General features: G+C 42.3%; 1 protein-coding gene across 2 annotated transcripts in view; it reads left to right on the top strand.

Annotated features, from left to right (window-relative positions):
- Window positions 1–20,464, top strand: part of LOC144687340 (voltage-dependent calcium channel subunit alpha-2/delta-1-like) — a 693,974-nt gene that overhangs the window by 379,468 nt on the left and 294,042 nt on the right. For both annotated transcript variants that reach the window (XM_078553326.1, XM_078553325.1), the window contains one exon: window positions 10,984–11,115. In XM_078553326.1, the coding sequence (XP_078409452.1) occupies window positions 10,984–11,115 (132 nt within the window). The remainder of the gene's footprint in view (window positions 1–10,983; window positions 11,116–20,464) is intronic.

Genomic DNA, 20,464 nt, shown 5'->3' with positions numbered 1-20,464 from the left:
CACTGTTCGGCAATCAAAGAGTTCTGATTCTGTGGTTATGCTTTCACATTGAGGTTAATGAGGCTGTAATCTTGGGCTGTCAGAGAGACACAATTATTGCTGTAGGTCGTAGATATATGGTTTACAGTATTAAGAATGAGTAATGGATAATGCTTTTCAGTCTGTGCTAAGTCACCCCAAGTAATAATATATATTAAATGTAGGTAATGGACGGTTGACAGTACCAATAATTTTAACCCTTGTGTATTTTTATTGTTATCTTCACAATATGTTAATTTTGAAGAATCATACCCATGCACATTTGGCTGTTGCTGTTCTCTTGAAAGATTGATGCTGATTTATAGTTCTCCCATTTGGGTTCAAGTTTGCACATTATTCATCAATTGTTTACTGATTAGTCACCTTCTGCTGATCATCTAGACTGGGTGAAAGACTTCTCTCAGTTTTTAGAGACAGTGATGTAATGTTACTGTCACTGGGTTAGTAACCCAGAGGCCCAGGCTAATGCCCTGGGGACATGGATTCAAATCCCACCATGGCAACTGATGGAATTTAAATTCAATTAACAAAAATTCAATTAAAAAAAATCTTGAATTGAAAACAAGTCTCAATAATGGTGACTGTGCAATTATCATTGATTTTTGTAAAAAAACATCAGGTTCACTTATGCCCTTTATCTCCTGCCATCCTTACCTGGTCTGCCCTATATGTGACTCCAGACCCATAGCAATGTGGTTGACCCTTAACTGCTCTCAAAGGTGTTATGACCCCAGACCAGACCCTTTATTCATTATGGTCCCAGTTACTTATTAAGAGAATAAAGCTACAAGATTTCATGGTTTTAATCAAACAGAATAAATTTTACTGTACAAAGGTCAGCAAAGCAAACAGTCAACACTATCTATCTTATACTCTAACATACAGAATTAACATGAATTAAATATGCATTAACAGGCACTCTGTAGTTGAATGCACCACAAATTGCACATTAAATGGCAAACATGGTCTAAACAGATCCCCTGGATTTTCTGAGCAACCCATTCAGACATCAGTGAGTCACCAAAATTCTTTAAAGTCTTCCTCCTGAGGGATTTCAGCTCCTCTCATACAAAGACCTAGTCCGGTCCCAGACTACAGCAGGCCTACTCTACCCCACCTGAGTTTCACAGGGCAACCTTAACCCAAAAGGCACAATATTCCAGATTCCTCTGAAATCTGCTCCTAAGTCCAGTCTTCTTGGTTAAAAGCAAAAAACTGCGGATGCTGGAAATCCAAAACAAAAATAAAAATACCTGGAAAAACTCAGCAGGTCTGGCAGCATCTGCAGAGAGGAACACAGTTAACGTTTCGAGTCCGTATGACTCTTCAACAGAACTAAGTAAAAATAGAAAAGAGGTGAAATATAAGCTGGTTTAAGTGGGGGGTGGGAGAGGTAGAGCTGGATAGAGGGTCAATGATAGGTGCAGATAGCCAAAAGATGTCATAGACAAAAGGACAAAGAGGTGTTGAAGGTGGTGGTATTATCTAAGGAATGTGGGTAGAAAGCAGGACAAGCAAGGTACAGATAGCCCTAGTGGGGGTGGGGTGGGGTGAAGGGAAGGGAACAAAATAGGCTAAAAGGTAGAGATAAAACAATGGAAGGAAATACATTTAAAAATAATGGAAATAGGTGGGAAGAGAAAAGTCTATATAAATTATTGGGAAAAAAAGGGGGATCGGAAAGGGGGTGGGGATGGAGGAGAGAGTTCATGATCTAAAATTGTTGAATTCAATATTCGGTCCGGAAGGCTGTAAAGTGCCTTGTCGGAAGATGAGGTGCTGTTCCTCCAGTTTGCGTTGAGCTTCACTGGAACAATGCAGCAGGCCAAGGACGTACATGTGGGCATGAGAGCAGGGTGGAGTGTTGAAATGCAAGCGACAGAGAGGTCTGGGTCACGCTTGCGGACAGACCGAAGGTGTTCTGCAAAGCGGTCACCCAGTCTGCGTTTGGTCTCTCCAATGTAGAGGAAACCGCATTGGGAGCAACGAATGCAGTAGACTAAATTGAGGGAATTGCAAGTGAAATGCTGATTCACTTGAAAGGAGTGTTTGGGCCCTTGGGCGGTGAGGAGAGGGGAAGTAAAGGGGCAGGTGTTGCACCTTCTGTGGTGCTGTGGGAGGGGGTTGAGGTGTAGGGGTTGATGGAGGAGTGGACCTCGGTGTCCCGGAGGGAACGATCCCTGCAGAATGCCGCCGGGGGGGGTGAAGGGAAGATGTGTTTGGTGGTGGCATCATGCTGGAGTTGGCAGTCTTCTTGGTCTTCTTTACCAGCTGAGCTGACCTCCTACTGGGACTTCATCCCTTTTGTGTTGGCCAGGCAACACTCCAGTGTCTAAACACAAGTACGATCCCAGCTTCTCAGCCACATTGCTGCCAACAACTGCTTCTGGACTTCCCTGAGCCTCAATTCCTGGCAGCACGGAGCTACCAATGGCTCCTGGGGTTCTCTGAACCACAGCTAACAGTAGTACTTCAGCTGCGTAGAGCCAACTCTCCTCTTCATCTCCCCTAACAAACTGTTCACTAACTGCTGTTCACTGACGCTTGAACTGACCTGTGAAATCCCCAGAAGGGTTCCGCCCCTCTGCCTAGGCAGGATTGAGTGCATCAACCCTTGGTGCACTCTGCGTCTTACATGTTACAATTTCCAGTCAACCAAAGGTCACTCCCCACAGGTGCAAAATTGTCATGGCCCAACGCCAAAACCACACAGACAAAATATCCAAAAAATATAGATTTCTTCACAATGGCAATTAGGCAACAAATGCTGGCCTTGCCAAAGATGCCCACCTCCCATGAAAGAACCAAAAGTCATTCATTTTTATGTATAGTATTAGGGTTGAGTTTCCACTTTGGATGCATTTGACGACTCTGGTACAAATTGCAGTTAAAGTGACACACATTTTGATAAAATGTTTTTCCTCCAGGTTGCTGCTCAATTTCACTTGCATATTGCCCAACCCAACATCTGCACACAATTGGGCTGTGCTTTAAAATGTAATTGTTTTAAAAATTTTTGCCTTAAAAAATGTTCCTTGATTTATTTAAGATTGGCAACTTGAAGTGTTTGATTAGTACAGCTGCAAATGGTTCTATCACGAAGCAGCTTAAGTCACAGTCAATCTGGCAGCTGCAAATAACCTTATTTGGAATGACTAAATCAACCTTTAAAAATGTAGAAAGCTATTTGCCAGTAAGAAAGGGGTACAGTATTATGTTCCTTAGTAATTTTAAAACCATTCAAAACTTTTAAAACTTTTTCTGTGAATGAACAATTGTGCCCAAAAAATCCAGTTTAATTTTTTAAACCTTCTTGAAGACCTGCAAACGAAAGCAATTAGTGGAAACTTCCAATTACATAGGATATATGGTACAGAACCAGACCAGTCAGCCCAACTGGTACATGCTGGTGTTTATGCTCCACCCGGGGCAGGATCTTGCGGTCGGCGAGCGGGGGCGGGGTCCGCTCGCCAACACGGGATGACATCGGGTGGAATTCCCAACGTCACCCCGCGTCATTTCCATTTTCAGGTCGGCAGGGGCGCAGCCTAGTCAGCTGCGCACCCGCCAACCTGTCAAAGGCCTATTGATGCCATTGAAAAAGTATTTGAGGTCATTAATAGACCTGCCCGTCCAACCTTAAGGTTGGCGGGCAGACCGGGAGCCCTGGCGGGATTTGGATAAAGCATGAAACCTCATCCATGGGCGGTATGAGGTTTCATGAGGGTATTTAAATCTTTAAGGAAGGTTTCAATAAAACTTGTGGACATGTCCCAACTCATGTGACAGTGTCATAAGAGGGGACATGGCAGGGAAAATGTTTAAACAGGGAGATCTGTGTGCTCTTTCAAGCACAATCTCGGCTGAGAGAATCCTCCCCCCCCCCCACCGCCCCTTGCACAGTGAGCGTATAGCGATCCCTGGTGGATGTCACACTGGGTGGGCGTTAATTGGCCCACCCACATAAAATGGCTGTGTGCCCCCAATTGGGGGCGCCGATCGGAGGTGTGCCCGCCCGCTCCCGCACTTCCCTCTTGACAGGGAGAAAATTTTTCCCTCGAGCCTTCACCATCGCAATGGGGATTAATTCACCTAGGGCGTAACCAATTTTGTGAACGGGCCTATTTCTAAGATTTTTTTTTAAGACCAGCCCAAAAGATTGTGGAATCATAAGTTGCTTTGATCGCAATTTGTGACTAAAATTCTCTGATCCTTTGCACCGGTTATGCCTTTATTGGGTTTATTGCGCCGATAATACCAGCTCAATTAAGCTGAAACTCCAGAACATAAGGAAAAATTTTCCCCCCATCGGGGGGGCGGAACAGTGGGAGTGGGCATGAGTGGGCGGGCTTCCGATCGGTGCCCTCGATTGGGGGCGCACTACTATTTTATGTGGACATGCTAATTAAAGCCCCCTCCCCCAGCGTGACGTCCGTCAGGAAGCACTATGCGCGCGATAAAGCGCACAGATCTCCCTGAGGCTAAGTGCTGCCTCAGGGAGATTGGCTCCCTTTTGAAACTTTTAATAAAGGAGTTTAAAAATTTTCCCTGCCATGTTCCCTCATGTGACATGTCCATCACTTTTATTGCAACCTTTCATTAAAATTAAAAAACCCTCATGAAGCTTCATCCCGCCAATGGATGAGGTTTCATGTTTTTTTTACACAAGCCCGCCTGGGCTCCCGGCCTGCCCGCCAGCCTTAAGGTCCATTAATGAGCTGAATTGGTTTCCTACTGGCCTTAATAGGCTGTTTACAGGTCGGCTGCGCGCCTGCTGACCTGAAAATATAAATGACACGGGGTGATGTCTGGAGTTTCACCCGACGTCACCCCGCGTCATTTTACGCGTCAGAGTGCGGGTCCCACCCCACCTCACGCCAACGGAAAAATTTTGCCCATAGAGTTCATTTTCTGTACATTTCTCTTGGTAAATGTTACGAAACAATCGCAGAAATATGCTGCATGAAATAATATTCCCAATTTCACAGTATTTTGTGAATTACCAGCAATTCTGTATTAATGTTTAAATAAAACTAAAAATCAAATTCATTGTAGTAAATCTGTACTGCATAGCAGTGAATGTTGTGTGCCTATGCACAAAGCTGTTTTTACATTCTTTCCATTGTTTAAATGGAAAGCGACAGTTGCAAAGTTTGAAACTGGGTGAGCAATTAGGATTCCAAGAGCACATCCATCAGTATATTGGAGAACTCTAAAATATTGTTAGAGTATAATTATTTCATAGTTTCATAGCTTTTCCGTTACTTTCCCCTGAGCAAGCTGTTTACACGTTGCCACGTACTATTCTCTGGTTTCCTTACAGGGATGGCCTTCAGTAGAGTCGCTGGTGTGGCGATCATTGGTCAAGTTGTGTATCGCAGAACCTGATAGGAACTGTCTTTCTAGGCGAAGGATACTAAAGCACACACTGTTAAGGCAACTATGTCTAAGTAATAGACATCCCCGTGGTTCTGATTTGCAAAGTTCTATTTGAGAGTTGAGTTACGTGAGCTATTGTGCTGCTATATTCATTGCCGCATTTCAGAATGTTTTGCCACAGAGACCATCTTCAGAAATTCAACACAGAATTAAAAGTGTGCTGACTATGATCAGTCAAGTAACATCTAATTAATTTTTTAAAAATTCATTCATGGGATGTGAGCATCGGTTGCTGGGCCAGCATTTATTCCCCATCCCTAATTGCCCTTGTTCAGAGGGCATTTAAGAGTCAACCACATTGGTGTGGGCCTGGAATCGCATGTAGGCTAGACTAGGTAACGTCAGGAGATTTCCTTCTCTAAAGGACGTTAGTGAACCAGATGGGTTTTTACAACAATGGACGATGGTTTCTTGGGGCAGAATCTTGCCGTTGGCGGGCGGGCTCGGTGGGGGGAAGGCAGGCGGGGGTGGTCAGGAAGCCGACTGCCGCCCGTGATCGGCACCACGCCGCGATTTCACACTGACGGGCCAATTAAGGCCCACCCAGCGTGAAACGTGAGCAGCAATGCTGAGCGCTGCCTGCGCGGGGTTGGGGGAGTGCGAGCAGGCTGAGCAGGAACTTCTCGCATGCGCACGAGCGAGCAAATCACAATCTCTCTGAGGCACGGTGCTGCCTCAGGGAGATGAATAGATAGAAAAAGAAATAATAAAGAAAGTAAAAATGTAATAAAACATGTCCCCTCATGTGACTCTGTCGCATGAGCAGGGACTTGTTATCAATGAAAAATTAAAGTTTTTATTTTCTTTTTATTTGCTATTGGAAACCTCATCCCACCCGTGGATGTGTTTTCCAAAAAAAATCAAAGGCCACTTGGCCTTTTTGCCTGCCCGCCAACCATTAGGTTGGATGGTCAGCAAAAAATTTGACTTAATTGAGATTTTAATGGCCTTAATAGGCCTTTTAATAGTTAGCAGGCTGACTCCGGCGTGCACCCGCTGACCGAACTATCATGCATCTGCACGTTAATGTTGGTACACTCGGCCGACATCAACGTACGTCATTTCACGTCCAAGTGGGTCGGGTATGGGCCCGCCCACCGAGCGAAAAGTTCTGCCCATGGCCATCATTAGACTTTTCATTCCAGGTTTTTACTGGATTCAAATTCAACCATCTGCCGTGGTGGGATTCAAACCCAGGTCCCCAGAACATTACCCGGGTCTCTGGATGACCAGTCTAGTGTCAATACCACTATGCCACAACCTTCCCATAAATAATAATATGGCCACTTTTGTACAGAAATTACTATACCTGACATTTTAACACATTCAGCCTGTAAAGGGCTGAATATAGTTGAAGTTGATAAAGTTTTCTCAATGAAAAACTCTTGCGCTCTGTTGGTGGACTCAATGCGAAGATGCCAAGAACCACAAAGGTGGAGATGCACACAGTAGGACATGCTGCAATTCTGTCTGTCAGTAAATAGCACTGACTGATCCAGTTCACATGAAGTGTTAAACATTGCTACACACGCTGCTGGAAAGACACCTGGAATAAATCATTAACAATATTTATATGTTCATCACTGCTTGGAGGGAGTCATACCAGATGTTGTACTGATTTTAATTTTATTAGAAAATTGAAATTGTTCTTGTCAAGGCTTTACAATTTTGTGTCATTTACTGGTGATAAAAGAATGAAGATGCATATCTAGGAGAAATCACTGGGGACGGTGATGTTACCCATTGTGATGTTATCCATTGTGCGATGAAATATTTCATTTTCTTTTGCTGTTTTGCATTGATATTAATATATTGATTTATGTCAAACGAGCTGAACTCCTTCAACCAATGCCAAGCCTAGCCTGGATGCACAGTACAGTTTTAGTGATGCATATTTGCTTGAGATTGGTTTTCTCATACACAGCTTAACCAGCAACAATTGAAATATTACTTTTGTCTATACAGCTTTGACTTTCTTCTCTTCCACATGCCGATTTTAGTTGACTAAATGATGAAACAAAGGCAGGTGTATTGGTAGCTTCAGTACCAGATTGTTTGAATCTGAGTGCTAGTCGAAGCTGGGATTCAAACTCAAGTCTAATTATATCCTTAGTGAAGGGGTTTTCATGCATCTCAACCAATTCAAGTTTTGAAATATGTATTTATCTCTCATTTGTCAAGAGAGTTATGGGCACCATGTTATTATTGGATTGCTTATTTTCTTTAATCTTCTCTTCTTCCTAAAATCTTTCATTCTCCCTGCAATCTTCAGGCTTTTTAAAAATCCAAACCTGATCATTATTTGCACCTAATGATTATTTCCAGATTTACTTTATCCTCCCATCTACTCTTTTGAAGATTTGTGCCTTTCTGATTTACGAACCTTGCCTGCTCAATTTCTTGATTGGAAATAAAACATTGGAGTTGAACATTAGCGTTCAGATACACTGCACTGGAGTGTTAAGGTGCAGCTTTATGCTTGTGCAGTGACTTCCTAACTAACTTGCCATTAAAGAGATAAGCAGCCAAGTGCTACCATTCAGGTAGAAGAAAATGCAGAAGGAAAGTAACCACAGATTGTGCTCTTGAAACTCTTTGGAGCTGGTCTAAGAGTGATACTGGTAGAGACCTAATACAGGTCACCTTCCCATTTTCATGATCAGTAAACAGTGAAAGTCGAGTCAGCAAGAAGATTAACTAACATTGGAGGAAATGTAAAGCTTAAAAATAAACACAACACTTTGGATTTCAGGGCTTTTCCATTCAGTTGCCACTTCTAACCATTGATGCCAAGTTATTATGGAAGAACTTTATGAGCTTACAGGAATCACATCATATGTTTTGGAGTACAACAATTACACCGATGGGAAGTGTGGAAATGAATACAGTGAAGCCAAGTTTAGAAGTGAAGTTCAACTTGATCTATAATTTTGTGCGATGAAGATCGTAGCATAAATAAAAACAGAAAATGCTGGGTACGTTCAGCAGCATCAAATCATTCTGATGAAAGGTCACAGACCTGAAACGTTAACTCTGTTTCTCTCTCCATAGATGCTGCCAGACTTGCTGGGCATTTCAAGCATTTTCTGCTTCTTTCTCATTCATGTTTATGTTCTCAAACTGGGACCCACGAACCCCTGCGGGTTCAAGGAGACTTTCCGGGGCTTGACAAAATAATTGAGCGGCAGCAGGAGATGGGCTAGCTGTGAACTGGGAGGTGGGAGCAGAGCACAGCAGCCACACGTGTAGCAGAGGGTGGCCTTGCTGTCTCACCTAAGTGAGGAACACTGAGAGCTGTGTGAAGATCACTGGGTAGACCCACTCTTACTTTGTTCAAGAGAGAAGTATTGAAATATTTAAGTACCAGGCACTGTACAGTGAGAAATGCGTGCACCCATATCACTGATATCTGTAACTGCATTCTTAAAAGCATTACTAAAACACTCTTTACTGCGGTATTTTCATATGAGTGTGATATATTATAATTTTTGCTGGTTGGAGAGTCCAAGACTAGGGGCCAGAGTCTTAAAAATTAGAGCTAGACCTTTCAAAAGTGAAATTAAGAAACACCTGTAAGCACAAATTATGGAATTCTCTTCCTAAAATGGCAATTGATGTTGGATCAATTGTTAATTACTAAACTGAGATTGATAGATTTTTGTTCTCCAGAGGTGTTAAGGGATATGGGGCAATGGTCTACTCTTGACCCTCTGTTTTTTTAATTTAGATTGGGGCCTGTAATCGCTAACCCATTTGAAACAGATGGTACAACCAAAAAGGTTTGAGAACCAATGGGCAGAATATTACCCGACACGCCCAAGCGTAAAATGACACGCGATGATGTTGGGCATGCGTCCCGATGTTATCGTGCACCCGCGCGACATTTCGTTCGGTGGGTGCGTGCCGGAGTTGGCTGAGCATCCATCGATAATTAAAAGGCCTATTAAGGCCATTAACAATCTAATTAAATTCAAATCTACGTTGCCCATCCAACCTTATGGTTGGCGGGCAGGCGAAAAAGCCAAGCGGCCGTCACATTTTTTAGGAAACCTCATCCACAGGTGGGATGAGGTCTCTTAAAGCAAATAAACATTAAAATAAAAACTTTATTTTGGAATTAAAAACATGTCCCATCTCATGTGACAGACTCACATGAGGGGACATGTTTTATTAAATTTTTGCTGACTTTATTAATTTTTTAAACAGTGCTTCAATCTCCCTGATGCAGCTCCGTGCCTCAGGGAGATTGAAATGCTCTGTCTCACGCAGGCACGAGCTGTGCGTGAGGCCTGACTCTCCCTCCTCCCCCCGCCTGCACAGGCAGCGCTTAGCGCTGCTGCTCGCGATCCACGCAGGGTGGGCCTTAATTGGCCCACCCGAGTGAAATCGTGGTGCGGAGCCGATCGTGGTCGGCGGTCGGCTTCCCAACCGCTCCCGCCTGCCCCCACCGAGCACCCCGACCAAGGGCAAAACCCCGCCCAATGTGTCAGAGGCAGGAATGGTGTCACAGAGGACAGGAATAATAACAGTAATAATAGCTCCACTACTCCAGAAAACATAACCCTCAGTACTGGTGATGATACAACTAGTTTCTGTTCTCAGCACTGTCAGCAGTATCAGCAGAGAATGTGGATGATTAGCAGATTGGCAAATATTTCACTGACCCAAACCTTTTTGCGTGTCTATGTCATCAAAGTGATTGACAAAATGGGGAGCTTCATAGTTACTTCTTGCAAATGCCCAGGCGTTAAGAAAATGAGAAATCTCATAGCCATATGGTCTTTTCTTGCCTCATGCTTTATTTCATTTTCAGTATTATTATGTCCAGTAGTTACAGCGTTCCTGAGGTGAAATTCCCACCAAAGCAATGCTGGCATAAAATTAGCAAAGGTATTTTGGGAATAGTGAATACCCAGCTTTGATCAGACTTGGAAAACGCTTGGCAATTTTTTGAAAAAGCACAAAGTTTGGTGGCCAAAAGACGAGCAGGATGAGTGTTCAACTTGGCTCTGATGAACTACACCACAACCCCTCCCACTCCTCCCCCTGCATCCCCAGAGTATTCTCCTCCAGTTCCTCAGGCGAGTAAAAAAGGCAACTCGAGTATAAAATGGAGAACCACCCTTGTGTAATGAATGTAATAATGACAATAAAGTGTCAGAAGCTGGTGCCAGGATCGAATCAATCTCTAGCAGTTAAGATATGACATATAAAAAGCTATTACCTTCACTGATAATTGGCCATTTAATTCATATTCCTGCATTTTTGTGACTGAAAGTACACTTTGCACCTGATTTATTTTCTGATTAGCTGTACATTTTAGTAGGGAAAACACTGTCTAAACTACATGGATTCCTATTGTGCACTACAGGCTTAACTAATGACTAACTGCAAGCACACTATTAGAGCCCAGAAATAATTAAACAGAAGAAATAACCACTTTGCCTTCAATTTGACTGTTGGAGTAAGAAGCTAATAATTAACCAAGTGTTTCTTTATTTGCAGCAACTATCGTTTTAAATGAGCTGAACTGGACTGCAGCGCTGGATCACGTTTTCAAGTATAATAAAGATAAAGACCCCACATTAATGTGGCAGGTGTTTGGGAGTGCAACCGGCCTGGCTAGATATTATCCAGGTAAAGCAAAACTTCACATCATGAATATATAGATAGTATATTGTTACTGGAAGTTTCAGTTTACAGGTGGTAACATATATATACAATAACTACCTTTCACTGTACAAAGTTGTACATTTCAATCCCTGTAAAAAGTGAATGGAACCATAATGAGTGATTTCTTTGCCAGGAATTCGAGACCTTATTACAGTTTCTCCCACCTCTGTTATGAAAAGCACTTTGCTGAAAACCTAATATTTGGAATTAATGCAATACAGGATTGTGTCAATCTTCATCTGGTTTAATACAATTGATCCTCTTCACTTTCAATTCAATCTCATCTTTTTAATTGTATAACTATTTGTGAAGCAGACTCCTTTTCTGGTAGATAAGCATAAGCAACAAGTGATAGACGGAACTAAGCGATCCCACAGCCAATGGATCAGATCTAAGCTCTGCAGTCCTGCCACATCCAGCCATGAATGGTGGTGGACAATTAAACAACTCACTGAAGGAGGAGGCTCCACAAATATCCCTACCCTCAATGATGGGGGATTCCAGCAGCAGTGTGTACCATCTACAAGATGCACTGCAGGAATTCACCAAGGCTCCTTAGACAGCACCTTCCAAACCCACGACCACTACCATCTAGAAGGACAACGGCAGCAGATATTTGGGAACACAACCACCTGGATGCTTCCCTCCAAGTCACTCACCATCCTGACTTGGAAATATATTGCCGCTCCTTCACTGTCGCTTGGTCAAAATCCTGGAACTCCCTTCTTAACAGCACTGTGGGTGTATCTACACCACAGGGACTGCAGCGGTTCAAGAAGGCAGCTCACCACCAACTTCTCAAGGGCAACTAGGGATGGGCAATAAATGCTGGCCCAGCCAGCGACGGCCACATCACTTGAATGAATAAAAAAAATGTGCTAGGGTAAATGTATAAGAAAAATAAGCTGATTTTCACATTACTATCTTATTCTGTAGCTTTAACTGTTTTGGTGCACTTTTATATTCACTGCATTGAACCCCTTCTTCTAAATTTATTCATGGTACCTCCATCTCCAATGGTGCTGCGCATTGGGAGTCAAGACCATTGGGGTCAGAATGGAATGGAATGGGCAAGCTGTTAAAATTGTGTGGTTTCACTTACTCACCTGTTTCCACTGCTCTTTTATTTTAACGCCACTGGCTTTGGAGGTAGATGGGCTGTTCACCGGACTTAACTGGGGACCTCAGGCATCTGAGGGCTAATCAGGGCTCTGTGATATCAATAGGAACTGAATTGCATTTTGACTCTTGCCTAAGTGATGAAGTGACATTTACCACACAAGGTTGGCAGTGGGTGAGAAGATGAAGAGGCCCCCAGGTAAGTGAGAGCCTCTTCATAAACTTGCCATTCGGCAGCTATGCCCTTCTACCATTGGTGACACTGAGGCTTCCACTAGCGTTGTCATTACAGTGTGATACATTTAATGGACAGTTTCCATTATAATTATGGATGTAGGAATTTACAACAGAAAAAGTTGATAGGAAATGTACTCAGACATGAGAAGTTTTATTTAGTATGGATGAATCTACTGGCCTTTTAATATTAGTTTTAACACTTAAGTTAATGACCCAACATCAAGGTCAATTGTGGTAATTGGCAGTTGACTCAAAATCTTTGAAGCTTGGTCAATAATCTACCTTTGAAATTGATTTTTGTTGGTCAATAGAGTAGGATGAACTTTCATAAAGGCTATGTTGCACTTTACTAATTGGCAGAGGGAGCAGGGGTTATTTCATTGATCATCAGGACATCCAAAATAGTTCATAATCAGTTGACAAGTTTTGTTGTGTACACATTAGCCTACAAGTTCACACATACAACAATTAACAAAGTGACTAGTTATCTGTTTTTGGTTGTGTTGGTTGAAGGATGAATGTTGGCCTACTTGAACAGGCAGACATGCCTTTAGTTTAACATAACTAATGGCACCTTTAAGGATGTAATACTCCCTCAGTATTGGTTTGAAATGCTAATCAGCATTTTTGTGCCTATGGAATAAGGCCTGAATCCATCACCTTCTGACTCCGAGACACTTAAAGTAAAGTGTGAGGATTATGGTTGAAAAGGTGCAAAACAGTTGGACCCAGTAGTAAAATATCCTATCAGTGTATTTTTTTATTTCTTGATTATCACATAACTATTTCCAGAATCGGAAACAATTTATTGTGATTAACGATTTGTACCCGCTCCTTGATATTACAAAGGCTGTTATAAATAGTTAATGTAAACTTAAGATCTAGCCACAGAACTACAGGTTGTCAAGATCCAAGACTTTTACAATTTGCTGGCTAAAAGTCTTATTTTAGCATTTTATCTGTGTATCTTGTTAGACTGAATGGGATTAAATACAAGTTCAATGTGACTCAGCCAGCATCTGAGGCATATAGAGTTTGATTCCTGTGCGGTGTTGAGCTAGCTGCTATAAGCGGGGGTGGAGGTAGAGTTGCTGCAGTTGGCTTCGGTGTGTCTAGTTTAGGAAGGGGAAATTAGCTCGGTCTCTGCTCATCCTCATTTTCCAATGATTCCTGATGGAAGTGCTCAGATATCGAGACCTGGTTTATACTCAGCCATAGATATCTTCCCCCTCCAGCCCCTGCCCTGCAGTTTCGTGACAAATGAATACTCACTGTTGAGCCATAGATTTGAAAAAGTGACCAATTGAGAAAGATGAGAGTGAGAAGCTGTCCATGAATTGTCACCCCAGAAAAGAGTCGGAGTATTTAGGGGAGAGATTTGGAGAGGTTAGGGAAGGGGAGAGGTGGTGGTGCTGGGGGTGGGGGGTTGGGGGGCAAGTGTGGTGGTTGGTAACAAAGGGATGAAAACATAATTAGAATTTTTGAAAAAAGCAACTTAAATTTATATAGCTCCCTTTAACATAATGAAACACCCAAGGTGTTTCAGAGGAGCACTACTAAACAAAATATGACACCAAGTCACATAAAGAGATATTGGGTCAGATTAATATAAACTCGGTCAAAGAGTTTTAAGGGTGTCTTAAAGGAGGAAAATGAGGCGAAAAGTGTAAGGTGGGGAAGGCAGTGGTGTAGTGGTAATGGTCACCAGACCAGTAATCTAGATGCACAAGCTAATGCAGTTGGTGGAATTTAAATTCAATTAAAAACTCATTTCAGTAATGGTAACTATCATTAATAGTCATAAAAGCCCAGCTAGTTCACAAATGCACTTTAGGGAAGGAAATCTGCCATCTTTACCTGGTCTGGCCTACATGTGACTCCAGCCCTTTGAACTGTCCTAGCAAGCCACTCGGTTGAAGGATAATTAGGGATGGGCAACAAATGCTGGCCTTGCCAGTGATGCCCATGTCCCATGAAAGAATAAATAAAAATAGGAGTGTATTCCAGAGCTTAATGTAGTTATAACTGGGTAAAATAATATTGAATAAATATTGGATACCTGTTGGTGACCATCATGCTGGGTTGTAATGATCATAGAACCATAGAATATCTACAGTATAGGAGGAGGCCATTCATCCCTTTGTGCCCATGCCGGCCCTATGTAAGAGCTACTCAGATAGTCCTACTGCCCTGCCTTTCCCCTGTATCCTGAAATTTTTTTTCTCATTGTATAATTATTGTTTGAAAGCCATGATTGAAACCGCCTCCATCAAACTCTCAGGTACTGAATTCTAGATCCTAACTACCCGCTGCGTAAAAAACACTTTTCCACATGATGCCGTTGCTTCTTTTGCCATTCACTTTAAAATTATGTCCTTTGACTCTTGGCCCTCTGCCAATGCGAACATTTTCTCCCTATCTATTCTTCCAAACCCCTTATGATTTTGAACACCTCTTTTAAATCTCCTGTCAACCTTTTCTTCTTTAAGGACAACAGCCCCAGCTTCACCAATTGCACCCACTCCAATGCGTCACATTCTTCCTGAAGTGTGGTGCTCAAAATTGGACACAACTTGAGGCTGGACCAACATTTTACAAAGGTTCATAATAACTTGGTGCTTTTGTACTTTATGGCTATTTATAAATCCCAAGATCCCATTTGTCTTATTAACCGCTTTCTCAAATTGCCCTGTCTCCTTCAACAATTTGTGATCTCTATCCCCAGAGCACTGTATTCCTGCACGCCCTTTAGAATGACACCCTTGATTTTGTACTGCCTTTTCTCATTCTTCCTACCAAAGTGTATCACTTCACATTTCTCTGCAATAAATTTTATCTGCTACGTGTCTGCCTATTCCACCAGCTTGACTATGTCTCCTGAATTCTATCACTCCTCACAGTTCATAAGATTTCCAAGTTTTTTATCATCTGCACATTTTGAAATTGTGCCCTGTACACTGACGTCTAAATCGTTTATATAGATTAAGAAAAGTAACAGCCCTAATACCGATTCTTGAGGAACCCACCACATACCTTCCTCCAGACCTAAAAACAAGCATTCACTACTACTGTTTCCTGATACTCAGCCAACTTCATATCCATGCTGCCCAACACTCCTTTTATTCCATGGGCTTCAACTTTGCTGACAAGCCTATTAGGTGGCACTTTATCAAGTGCCTTTTGGAAGTCCATGAACAACTCATCAACTACGTTACCCTCATCAACCCTCTCTGTCACTTCATCGCAAAACTCAATCAAATTAGTTAAACACGATTTACCCTTCAGAAATTCGTTCTGGCTTTCCAGATGATGTCTGAAAGCCTGTTACCAATAATCAAGCCATTCATAGCAGTTCTGTGAACCCAGAATTGAATCAGCATCTTGATCTCATTCCCTGGGCATTTGTTACATGTTATAGTATCAGTTGAATGTATTTTGTACATTTGCTGTGCAGTCATCAACTGCCCCAAATCTCCATGCCCCTTTTATGTGATGGCATTTGTACAAGAGGATTACCTACTGTGACACCATTACTGCTAGTCTACTAAACAGTAATCTGCAGTTATTGAAAATTCTATGCCTGGTATAATGAGATTATTGATTGGTAGTTTCATGCCTCAGTACATCTCTGTTGGTTTCAGATTGGTTTTGCTGAACTAATATGTTACCCAGCAGGCACGTGACTGGAGTACTGGAGGACTGACATTATTTTATCTGCTATGACCAAAAGTCACCATTGGCTGATATGATCGGGTCAGGGTTTGCATCAGTGGTTGGTAATGCTTAGTTTTTAAACTTGCTTTCAGGGGAGGTGCTAAGAGATCAAGGATGGTTAAACCAGTTTGCAAACCTTCCCAAATACTCTTCACCATCTCCCAAAGAGCAACTTAAGAATGCTATTCAGAGGTGTCATGTGGTTTTTCTACTCTTTATGCCAGCAACTCTATAAGGGTAAAAGGATAAGTACCATAATAGAACTGCATGGCAAAGCCTGTTTATAACCATTTTACTGCAGTAGGTGCATTTGAAAGATACAGGACATGGATATTTCCACGCTAACATATACTCCAGAGCATTGAGAAAAATCTGTGTGTTGGCACTACATCTCGTTTTCCTGTGTTTGCCGCAACCATCAGGACCATTTGTTTTTGTTACAGATGATCCTATCTGCACTCTATTGTACGCAATCCAATAATGAATTCAAATATATTCACAGTCCAATGATGTGATTTTTCACTAACAACAATGCATAAAACCAAGAGCTGGAGCTGCAATTTACATATATTACATGGGGGTTGCTAATGAATATGGGATTGCTTTCTGAGATCATAAAGCATAAAACTATTAAGTCAATAACAAATTGTAATCATGCGCAGGTTCAAAGAGAAACAGAGTTAAAAGGATGTATTAAACAGAAAGAAATCTCACGTTTCAGGTAGGACACTGAAACCAAGTGCCTCCTGAAACAAAATAGAGGTGGTCAATAAAGAAATACATTAGCAGATGGGCATAGGCAGCTGGGGGTAGGACAGCATAGCATGAGATATAAACAAGTAGTGAATAGACTAATTAGATAAGGATGTACATTGAATGAATGTCCTTCAACAACTTACACTTCTGTAGTATCTTTCGTGTAGGAAAACTTAACATGAGCCTTTGCGGAGACATGGGCCGGAATTTTCTCAACTCTAGACTGTTCTCGCCACTGGGACTGAAAGCAGGTTGCGAACCCACAGAGAGGGGCGGTGGGATCCTGTGCGGCAATTTATCAGTGCTGGCCAATTAAGAAGCTGCCATTAGGACTGCCATCCAATTGAGAATGATGACCTGCCTCCCAGAGCTACCGACCCTATCAGGGGGCTAGTAGCTCTGCAGCCCAGGCAGCCTCATTGATGAGGTGCCCATTGCTGAGGCTGCAAGGAGGAGAAGGAGGAATGTCCATGCTGAGGCGCCCTCAAAGGGTAGGTAAGTTTTTTTTACTGTGCAAAGGCCAGGCAGGCAGGCCCCAGTGATTGGAGTGCTGAACTCTCCAACGTTGGCAGTAGAGTCATGGGGGCAGCCATTACTGTTGGGGGCCCTCCATAGACCATGGAACAGCCAATAAGGAAGGCTCCCCACCCACCCCAGAATGATTGTGTGGCTGCCATGGTTCAACTGGTGATTTCCCCATGTAGTACCGGCCCATCATCGTGCTGGTAAAATGTCAGTGGGGGCGGGAAGAGGCCCTGAGTTGGCCTATTAGTTGGTTTAATTGGTCGACTTCAATAAGGAATATGTCTAGGGACTGAATACATGAGGTAATTTCCCCTTACTTTCCTCACATGTGCTTAAAGGGAACACAAGTCCTCTCCCTGAAGGATCTTCCACCTGTAAGCAGTCATTGTCCCTCAAGGTTCTAGCTCTTCTGCCATCAGCAACAAAAATTCGCTGGTTCCACTGTTGGCCATGTCTCATAACCCTCAGCATGGGACCCTTTCCTGGGCCTGGGGAGACTCACAAAAGGGGAAGGGTGACTACCCCCTGAGGTCTCAAATGACCCTGCTACCCTATCCCCAATGTTTAGGAGGGGAAAATAGTGACTCATCTAAAGCTCAGTGTTTGACCTGAGGGCTGACAATAAAGAGGCAGTGAAGGGTTTGAGAGTGGTGATGGGATGCTTGAATAGGGTATTAACTGTATACATGTGGAAGCAGTGAACCCATGACTTTGGATGATATCACCAAAGGCAGCATACGGAAGAGGAAGAAGAGTTCGTTAAGCGTATATCTTTGTGGGACCTAAGAGTAAGGGTATTGTGGGGCAGGTGACAAGTGAAGGAAACCCATTGTTGATGATACTTTGGCTATGATCTGACAGAAAGAGTGGAGAATGGAGGAGAGGCATTGGAGGAGGATGGTGTGCCAAAGGTCATTTCAATGCTGTGGCAGGGGTGGAAATCTGATTAGCAAGATTCAAACGAGGAGTTGCAGGAAAGACGGACATACGTTTTGGAGGTAACAAACTGCTCGGTTTTGAAGCTGTTATGGTGAATAATGCATTGCAGTGGCTTTAAGTGGCTAGCATTAATCAGGGGATCAGAGTGGAATGATAAGTGTTCCATTTAAAAATATTAATTTTTATAAAACTTAGATAAGAAGGGCAGCAAGAGTTGTTCTCATGAATATTCTCGGATGAGACTTAGATCAGCCTTTTCTTGAACTACCCCTTGAAATGGAAAATATGCAAGTTAAGATCCAAGCTAAAATAGGATTGGAATTACAGTGAGCCATTCTGAAATTGTATAGAATCAAAATGAAGACAAGTATTTGTTGTTTTGACTTTTATGAAAGGGATGCAGATGGTTTATCTTCATCCACTTGTAGTATTTGAGACCTTGGGTTCCAATTTTCCCTTGGGCAATTATCTGAACAGCTAACTGAAGGGCCTTAAATTGGATAGTGTGCCCATGTGATGTGCATATTCAGGAATTCAGCGTGTAATAGAAGCTATTCCCATACGCACTTGTAAGAAGTCTCAGCCTCGGGCTCGTATGAGCTGTGAAACTCGGAGTGCTGTTTTTGGCACTTTGCTTTATTGCATTATGTTGAGGACATAGGAAGGAAACACTGTTGGCTGCAAAGTCCTCACCAATATGCCATTGTAATTCAGTGTTGTTGTCATACAGCTTCTCCAAGGAGAAGGATGAGTATGGGAGAAACAAGACTGGGGATTTATTGAAGGAAAATTATAGTTAGCTCCTTTCACTTGTACACGGAAAACCCCTTCAATTGGAAATCACTCAACATAAGTTGCCATGCAATTATTTTTTTTTTTAATTAGCAAGAATTAAACTAGAAAGCACAATCTTACTTATCAACATTGGCAACTTCAATGTTGTATAAGGTTATAACTGCCAATGCTAGAATTTGGCATATTGCAGGCGGACCTTTCTTGCTCCTGGATTTCATATAGTTAAAGCTCTACTCTGGGCCATAGTCTCTGGACTCACTGAGACATAACTGGCATAATCACAGAGTCTGGCTTAAAAGTTCTGATCACCCACAACATCGTTAATATCAAAACAAACTGTATGATTATGCCAGAAACTTGAACCATCAGCACTATCCCTCAATTTATATTAATCCAAATATTGTTCACAGGCTGCCAGCAGCAAAGCGTTTTGCAACCCCCCCCTCCTTTGGAACCCTTTCCCATTATCATCATCTGAATCTCTGCATGAACAATTTATCCCCCATTTGCTGATGCTGAGTTTTGCTGTAGCATAAATTAAGCAATGGAAAATCTGATGCAAATTGATAGCCCAACACGGCTCCAAGATTTTGTGCTTCAGTCATGACTAGAATCAGTTCTTTTTGAAACATCTATACTTGATACATTTGTCTCTGCTATGTCATATGATATACAAGAAAAGTACAATTAACTCCGAGCTCTACCCTGTGCTTGCTTGGCTCCCTACTTTTGAAGTTGCTTATTTCGTTTGTATTTATCTGGTATACCATGGCCCAGAATTTGCAATGATAATAACAGGGAGGCCATTAGAGCTCATCTTTATAATGGAGGAACTTTGACAGTAACTACTGGAGTAGGCACGTGCACAGTTAAATACAGGAATCTGGAAGTTGCTATCAGAGGTACCCTGATGTTCCACAAGGTGTACTACTGCAATCCTCATTGATAGACTCAGCATTGAAATTATTGCAATGGAATGCATTTTGGGGACTTGCCTTCTAGTTCCACTCTCGAAACAGGAGAAAAGGTGAATTCAAGGGGAAAGTGAATTTTTAATGGCATTATAAATGGTAATTATTAGCAAATAACTCTCTGGACCTGAAAAATTAATTTTTCCAGTGTGGAGTCTCATTCTCTCATGATAATTAGTGTTGGAGATTTGAAAAAAAACCCTTTTTTTCAATTTGTCCATCTGGTTTTTTTTATCTCTCTCCCTTTAACCATCTGT

This window comes from Cetorhinus maximus, chromosome 12 (assembly GCF_964194155.1).
Source record: "Cetorhinus maximus chromosome 12, sCetMax3.hap1.1, whole genome shotgun sequence".
Classification (NCBI taxonomy): domain Eukaryota; kingdom Metazoa; phylum Chordata; class Chondrichthyes; order Lamniformes; family Cetorhinidae; genus Cetorhinus; species Cetorhinus maximus.
Note: the sequence above shows the minus strand (reverse complement) of the source record. Positions and strands in the feature narration are given on the sequence as shown.